The sequence below is a fragment of the Xyrauchen texanus genome, chromosome 5 (assembly GCF_025860055.1).
Source record: "Xyrauchen texanus isolate HMW12.3.18 chromosome 5, RBS_HiC_50CHRs, whole genome shotgun sequence".
Classification (NCBI taxonomy): Eukaryota; Metazoa; Chordata; class Actinopteri; order Cypriniformes; family Catostomidae; genus Xyrauchen; species Xyrauchen texanus.
Window position 1 is genome coordinate 12,014,219 of NC_068280.1, and position 9,089 is coordinate 12,023,307.

The window sequence follows — 9,089 nt, forward strand, 5'->3', positions numbered from 1 at the left end:
AAACTTTATTTGGGTTAACTGCCGTAATGCTTTTGTTTTAAATTATACTAAGGTCTGCCACAGGGATTCCTTTTGGCAAAATGACGTAATGGCGTAATTTTTTTTTTTAAGGATTTTAGACTTTGAGTGACTAAAGTACACAGTTTAAAGGAAACTTATGTCCATGACATCATCGTGTTCATTATATCCAGCAGGTATGGTCAATGTTACATGACAGCAGAGCTGTGGTCTGAGCTGTGGTTTGCTCTTGATCTACATGAAAACATTTTGCATTATAGTCACCTTATCTGCATGTCAGTTTTAGCTAGGTCATAGACCAAATATGTATCCTCATTATCAACCCTGGAGGTCAAAAGGCCAACAAATAACTTCTACCACAAGAACATTTGAGAACCTTTGATTTGATCTTTGCTTGTAATTTCTGAATTTTGTTTCCAAAAATGGCCACTTGAAAATAATCTAAATACTGGCAGAGAAAAAAAAATCTATTCCAGATTAAGGGCAGGTTTCCATGCACAGATTACAGTACAGTGTTAAAATTTGTGATGTAGAATTACACATATTATGCAACGTATTATCCCACTTTAATAATATCCAACGAGTAGCATATTCTAGTTTAAAATCCCCCTTCAAGGATTTATAACTCATTTTCATTGCATAGGCCATGAATAAGATTTTGTTTTCTTAATATTAAGAAACATTAACTTAATTAGATGTCCTGTTTTATAAAGTATGCAGGTTGATGAAAATTGTGTGCATTTGTTGGTTAGTGGAATAGCAGATCATAATTTCATGGTACTTGAATGTTGTTCTATTATTGCATAATGGTGTTAACTAATGATAACTTAAGAGAAACAATAGTCTTTAGTAACTCTGTGTGGTTTAAGACTAACACCGAAGAAGTGACAAACATCAAGTCAAGTCAAAATTTATTTCTATAGCACATTTAACAGAGATTCACCAAAGTGCTGTACAATAAAACGAGCATATAAAAAGAAAGCATTAAAGGAAAACATGCAACATACAAAATATAAACACATTAAATAAAATACATTAAGAAAACTTCAACATAGTGCGCTTTGGGGAGAGTAAGGAATCAGAAGGTCACTAATGTATTTTGATGCGACACCAGATAAAGCCTTGTACACAAAAACAGCAATTTTAAAATCCTGTTACATTAAGCAACATGAACTCGGTTCCAAAGGAGAATGGAAAATTGTAATGTAATAAACTGTTGAAGCCAATTTACAATAAACAATGTAATACTACTTTAATGTACACCAAGATTTTGGCAGAATTCCAAAACAGTGAAAAAAATGAAAAACAAAAAGTGACTTTCAAATATATTTGTTTGTTTTTTTACCTTCTGCAAATGTTTTTGAATTTTCTTGCCAGATGTCGTCACACTTGCATTCATGTCAATATAGTTATTTCAAAGCTAATAAAAAATACACAGTCATATAAAGTATTTTTAAATATTAAATTAAACTAATATAAATGCAAATGAATCACACTTAAAGAAGGAAAAAAAGAAAAGTGCAACACATCAAAAGGTAAAGAAAATAAGTGCAGTGTACTGTAATGCTTAATGAGAAAAGGCACAGGAAAAAGGTTAGGTCTTCGGTTGAGCACATCTGAAATCATCAGAGATGGTTTCATTTTTGGCTCGTATAACAGCCTTGCTGACTCACCATTTTGGATCTTTAGGCATTACTACAGTAAGTGGTTTGACCCTAGTGATTTCATATGTCATATAAGGAACAATAACGTTCTACCTGAGCCATTAATTAATTAATTTGTAAACAAGTAAAATCACATTAATGCCAGTTTGGTAATTTTGCCAGTAATTCTATCTGGAAGGCAGTCGCAACCTGAGTATTGGTGTGATTTCTTAAGTTTGTTTGGTTTTCAACATTCAATTACTTTAATGACTGTATTTTAAACGTATTTACCTGAATACAATAAACAGGATTTCTGCAGATTTTATGAAGCTAAATTTAAGACTTTTTAAAAACATTTTTAAGACCAACTAAATAAAATCAACTGAAGGGAACACTATGTGTCAATATGTTCTCTAAATGTAAATGCCTAGGGAACACTTCAAAGTTTAAAAATGCCACTTTCAATAGATCTCCATTAACACATTTTACAAAAAGTACCATAAGGCTTGAATACCTCTGCTACCAACCACTAGAATGTGGAAATTAATTTTTCTTCTGATCAGACCCGCCGTATCAGCTATATTCCTCTACAAATACAGAAGAAGACTATTATACTGTTCAATTCATATTTAGCAGTCTAACAGGATGACTTGTGTAAATAAGAGTAATTTTGTGTTATGTAGCTTTTGAAGGGCAGTACATAAAACCTATAATCTTTTATCTAATCTTCTACACTTAAATCTATAGGCTAATAGTTTGTGAAAAAATATATATTTGATTTTAGATAAAGTTTTTTCATGATTTAACCACATTTTTGCTTTTTGTAGAAATTCCATGTAGCATATCCCATTCGTAAGATGTCATTTAGCATGTCATGTGTCATTACGAAATTACTTGTCATGTCAGGTACACATTTTAAGACAAAATGTACAACACTGTTGCATAACATAACCGATTTAATACCTTTTTAAGGCCTTAATTTACAGGAGGGCGAATTAAGACTTTTTAAAACCTGCGGAAACCCTGATTAAATTAAATACTTTAATTCCACTTTATATGCATGAAACCTATGCTAAAGTGGACCAGCATACCTATTGTTGACTACTGCTGATCTCAGCTAAAAATATAATATATTTTCTTGAAGATTCATATATTGTTCATTGGCACAGTTAAGCAGTACCCCAAGAAAGCCCTTAAAAATAATGTACCAGAGCATAGGGTTCAACCATGGAGCCCTTTTTGGTTCGGTATTTTTGTTCACAGACCCCAGTTGCCCAAATGTTGCAATAGAACAGCAGAAGAGAAAACTTAAGCAGTTCATAATTTTCATTAAAGCATTCCTATGCTGTTTAACTTTGTTTCTCCCCCTCTTGGTCCTCATAAATTAATGGATGTGTAGATCTCTCCTCTGCAGTGTTGTCCTGCTTCTCAGTGGTCATCACAGGCATCAAAGGTGTGGTCTCCTCTATTGGAGCATGAGGAATGAGAGGCTGCACTGAAATATTGTTTTGGCCGGTCTCCTGCTCTGACAATCCAATCTCTTCAGGCTCACTATACGATGCTGGACTGATTTGCAGTAAAAGGTCCCTTTGCGGTGTCGGCATCATTCTTTGATATCGACACCAAAAGTGTGTGGCGATAAGGCAAATGCAAAAGAGAACAAAACCAGCTGGTACGAACATAGCTATGAAGTGATGTCTTTGGGCGAGCCCTGTGGACAACAAAGACAATTCTTTTCAATAAATATATCCTTAATATTCGAAAATATGCACAAACCTAATTGCAATATTTCATATTTACACAACTGGGCAACTGGCAAAAAAATTAATTCAATATTTTCACACACACTCCGATTAAACATCATTGGGGTTTTGGAGGAGCTGACACCGATTGATCACATGTTAGCTGGTACAGGAGAAACAAATTATTTAGGGCTGGGGATAAAATTATATCGATATTTATCTGAAGAAAATAATATATTCGATATTTAGCCTATGTTCTACATCTAGACGATCGGATCAGGCACGTCTAGCTAAAAAACGCAAGCAGTTTGGCAAAGTTATACACACAACTAGCTTACTAAAACACAGTCATGAAATCAACCTGTTAGGAAGTATATAACCTGTTGTCATGGAAAAAGGCAATGAGGCTCAGTAGCCGCTAGCTAGCTATCCAGCTAATATGATATCGTTGTGTACCGAACAAGACAGCACTGACAACACAATACAGCTCAACTGAACATAACAGCAACTTCGACATCAACATCATTGCTGTTTATTTATGTACTGTATAGTTAAATGTTTTTTCATGATGTATTTTATAGTGCTGTCACGGGCAAGAACATGTTTCTTCTTCTTGTGATGTTTATTGGCAGCTGGCAATCCAGTGTTGGTGCAGTGGAGTCAAACGTCTGCTGAAGATGATGAAATTGGAGAAATTTCATCAAACAGGCCACACATCTTATGTAGGACTAATCCCTAAACTAAGAGTACTTTAATCTTCCTGAAACTGAGCATGAGCACAAATTAAAGCCGATGTACTAAAAGAAACTAAACTGTACGGATACATTTACTTACTTTTCTGCTTCTCAGCAGCATATCTAATGATAACAGTAATAATACTTATTAGAAAACTTGGAAACAACTGATATTATGAATATAACTATTATTATGAATCCATACATTTTTCATTATTGCTGTGAATGGGGGGATAACAAACTGGGCTGCCCTGTGACTGTGTCAGAAACCTGGTTAACGATTAAAATCGCGAATTTGCGCATATGCAGCAGCGAGCGAGTCAGATTGATCTCTTCACTGACTTTTGTTTGACACCACTGATGTGGAGCATGGCTGGAAAAGTAGGTGGGGATATTTGAGAGCTGCGATTAATAGTTTGTCACAGTTAATTGTACTCTGGGAGCAAAGCACAGCAAGCTCAAAAACACAGAGGACACAGAGCAGCGTATTATAAGCAACTTTGTGCTTGTATTTGTTTTTTCCTTAGGTTGCATTTTTATAGGCTTATTTCTAGATAAAGACCAAAGTTGCATATAATAAGCCTTCTCTGCATCAGTCAAGAAATGAAATAAAATTAAGATAAATGTAAAATATTGTAAAACGAGTGGGTCAAATCACAAGACTGGGATTTTTCACTGTGCTTCTGATGGACATTCCAGGCCTGGACAGATCTGTTTTAAACATTGATTGGATTGATTTAAATTAAACATACCCTCCACAGTGACTATGTTGACACTAATGACTTCACCCATCTGGTCTTTCACAGTAAATGTCCCACAATCAGATGCTGTCAACCCATACAGCACAAGAGAGTAATTAATGACGGACACTCGGTCATTGTAGCCGGGGCTGCATGTAGCTTTGCCTCTCTTCACACTGCAGACAAGCATCTCAGCTGCCTTTGACTTGTTGAAAGTTACCGTGACTGGGTCTGAGCTGAACAGGTTCAGGGTGAGATCATCAGCAGACTTTTTATGAAGAAAATGTTGGTGAGCTGAAAAAATAATTGAACATTGGTTTTAATACAACAACTCTTTTTCTGGATGAAAACGTTGGTGGAAAAATACAAATAAAAACAAACATTTAACAACCTTTAATGTTGAGCGTGATGGCTCCGGGATGCCCATGTTCCTCTTCTGTTTTGTGATAGCACCGGTATAACCCCTTATCTGCTAGGGTGACCCTGAGTATGGTAAGGGAAAGATCTCCCTCCCTGTAGTGATTTACTGAAGCGGAGGCCCTGCCTGCAAAGCCTGAACCATTGTGTGTCATCCCATTTTTAACTTGCAAAACTATTTGATCTTCTTTTTTCCACAGGATGTTTACATCATTATCAGCAATATTCTTCTCTGTACGTGCATAGCAGGATAATGTGATGTTGTCTCCAATTGAGGCATTCACAGTGTTGGGTACTAAATAGTGGAAAGTCACAAAACAAACAATCAGACATCATCTTGATTACTACATGATGCTGAACTAATGAAGTGAGAACCTACCAAAAACGTCCAAGTAGACTCTACAGACAAATGCTGAATCACAATAAGCCTCGTACCAGCCTTCATCATTGTACAGGGATGGATGTATGGTGAGAGACAGGGTTCCATGCTTGATCTTTTCAGCTGAAAGACTTACTCTGTTCTTAAAGCCATCTCCTTCAGTACAACGCTCTTGGACACATTTTAAAACCTCAAGGTTTTCACGGTTATTTGTCCATAAAACAGCTCCATTACATGTCTCATTACAGGTGAGAACAGCAGTGGCCTTCAATTTTACTGCAATGGGGTTTGAATATCCAGCTAAAATGGGCACTAGAAGGAAAGAGACCATAAAAATATTTGATTAAGAAAATTATCTTTTAAGTGTGTTTTCAGGAAGACAATGTTTAAAAAAAAAAAAGGGTTGTGAGGACAGACCAGAATGCTTAATCTATGTTTAAAATGAGTAATGACAATGTATTCATTCATAATGAAAGAAATACACACTGCCTGGCCAAAAAAATAGTTGCATACTTTAATATTTCATTGGACCAACTTTAGCTTTAATTTCAACAACCTTTCGCAACGTCACTAGGGGTGTAACGGTTCACTAATCTCACAATTCGGTTCGGTTCACAATACTGAACTCATGGTTTTGGTCACTTTAATTTACAGCCATAAACTCATCATACAACACCTGTGGCTTCTACTGTGCAATAGTATTTTAGAGCTCCCTGTGTCCACGTGATTTCCATTTGTATACCCGCATTATGTATGCTCGGTTGCGTGCATTATTTTACCGTCTCATTGCATTGTGCATGTGGAAATGCTCTTACTTGCACTATTAAACATAGCCGTGAATTCTACTTTAGATTATTTTATGATGTGACTTCAAGTCATCTCCGATTACAATCATTCAAGATTTTTTTCAGACAAAATGTTTTCCGCGAAGCTGACAGTTAACCACTATCCTTCCGGGATTTAATAATGTGTTTGACAGTTCTTAACACAATTCCAGTGATTTCAGCAATCTCCTTTACTTTGCTTGATAAAGGCCAATAATTTGACCCTGCTGAAACACAGTAACATCTTTTCCACGACCACTGGATACATCTTACAACATGGTTGTTAAAGAAATGAGAAGCTACTGCACCAGTTAGCGTTAAAATAATTATTGCCAGCTGAAACATATTAATCATAGGCTTCTAAGTATCTGCTTATTTAAATCCAAATGACGACTTTTTTTTAGCCAGGCAGTGTAGATCTTACCAAAAAGTATTATGAGAAAAACATGTCTCCTTGTAGATTGAAATAGCCTCATAGTTGGTCTAATGGGATCTGGAACAATAAAAAAAAGAAAGAAAGATAAAAAGATATAGAGAACATGGTTTGTAGACAAAAGGGGTTTGGGATTATGGAAAATTTAATAAACCACAAGAAAAAAGGAACATGAAAAAGATATGAAAATAAAAATATTGCACCGAGTTTCTAAATTTCCAGTAACATTCTAACCAACTATTTACAAGTTAGAGGAGTGTGGTAATAGACAGCACCGTAACTACAACATACATTGAGGGGGACAAGTCACCCCACCAATAATGAGATATGGCCAAATTGTCCCCCCCAATAATTGATATACTTGTTGCTGTTCTGCTGCAGTTCATTATGCACCGTTGTCTAATTGGCATTAAATTGTTGCAGGAATAACATAATGGTTTAAAAACAAAAGTTTATTTCTTTGCGTGCACAGTAGTCTAACACGGATTGTCAATGTCATTTGAGATAGCCAGACTCCAGTTTAAGGAGCTGATCGGGAACCTCATGGATTATTCCAGTGCCACGCAGCAAGAACGCATCAGTGACAGCAGCTCGGGTTAAGAGTGTTAATGTCATGTAAACACTAACACTTCTTTAAAATGTCCAGCATGCATTTAATGTTTAATGATAAAGAGAAAGGTGCATTAATACCCTAACTATGTGCACAGTAACCTTTTGTAACAGCTGGTTAACCGCAAGAGTTCAAGAGCTGTTATTGTGTTATTTGCCAGGAGTCAGGACCCGGGAATAAAGAAAGTTTATTGCCACAGATGTGTCAAATCTCAAACACTCAAATCTCAGATTGTGGAATAAGGTGCACAGTGAGCTATGAGCCTAAATAGCACAATAAACAGATTATAAAAATCACATTAAAGTCAAACAAAAATAATCTCTGTCAATGCCTGCAACATAGAAGGCCTATTCTTAATAAACGGAAAATGCGTAATTCTGCCCAGGCAGGTTCTCGTTCCATGAGGCAGTGAACACAAAGGATTTTTAAATTAAAAATATGTCAGCGACGGGACATGATTCATTTGTCAATCATAATTTCAAATGAGAAAACTTTGATGGAGCAAACAGTGCCACCATATACATTTATTTCATTATAAAACAAACATTTTATAAAAAAAAAAGTTTTTGAAATTGATGACTTGGACCAAATAATAAAGAAAAGCAGCCAATAACAGCCCAACATCGATGGGAACTACCTCAATCCTGTTTAAAAATCATCCCAGGGTGATACCTCAAGAAGTTGGCAGAAATATAACACAGTTTTTATTTATTTTGGATTTTGAACATAATTCCCATAGTTCCATTTGTTATTCCATAGTTTTGATGTCTTTACTATTATTCTATAATGTGAAAAACAATTATAATAAAGAATGAGCGTTTCAAAACTTTTGACTGGTAGTGTGTATTGTAAAGAAATTGAATGAGCTTATGAAGTAGCTTTTTTAGAAAATGTACTTAATATTATCTTAGAAAATGATCTGTAATACAATGTAGAGCATTATCACCCTTAGATTAGAACTAGAACATGGTAAGACCTGTGGCCATTGAGTTTTTAGGTTGTGGCAAGGACAGTGTCATGTAGTTTTAATGCAAATATTATTAGGTAATAATTTCAAATCAATTTAAGATTTTCAAAATAATATCTTTATGTCTTTAATTAATTCTGAACATTGTACAGCATCTCCTAAGGGTCTTCTTTTAAATGATACAATTTTATTTTGAGGATGAGCCACCAGTTAAAGGAGCAGTTCACCTGAGAACGTAAAATTTACTTTTACATATTCATTCACCCAGTTGTTCAAAACCCATATGCTAGGTTTTTTCTTGGAACATAAAATTAGATATTTTAAGCAGCTCTGTTACATTGAACAGTTTGTGAGCAGGAGATGTCAAGGACAAATACTATAAAGCACTATTAAAACAAAAGATGACTAAAACAGGCAAAGCAATGCAGACACAGTGGTAGTCTTGTAGTGTGTAAACTTATATATATATATATCTTTTAAAACCAAAAATTAATAAACATTGGGCATTCATAAAATTATTGCATTCCGAGCCTTTACTATTTTAAGGACCAAAGAGGACAATTATATTTGTGACCTCAACAC

At 35.1% G+C, this 9,089-nt stretch overlaps 1 protein-coding gene across 1 annotated transcript; it reads right to left on the reverse strand.

Moving 5' to 3' along the window:
- Nucleotides 1-924: 924 nt before the first annotated feature.
- On the reverse strand, nt 925-7,125 carry si:dkey-22i16.9 (uncharacterized). Its single transcript, XM_052126745.1, has 5 exons — nt 6,922-7,125; nt 5,674-5,985; nt 5,269-5,589; nt 4,890-5,171; nt 925-3,372 (listed from the first exon to the last, which is right to left on the reverse strand). Exons 1-5 carry the CDS (start codon nt 6,971-6,973, stop codon nt 3,011-3,013), a joined length of 1,329 nt encoding a protein of 442 aa, XP_051982705.1. The 5' UTR covers nt 6,974-7,125; the 3' UTR covers nt 925-3,010.
- Between the last annotated feature and the right edge of the window lie 1,964 nt (nt 7,126-9,089).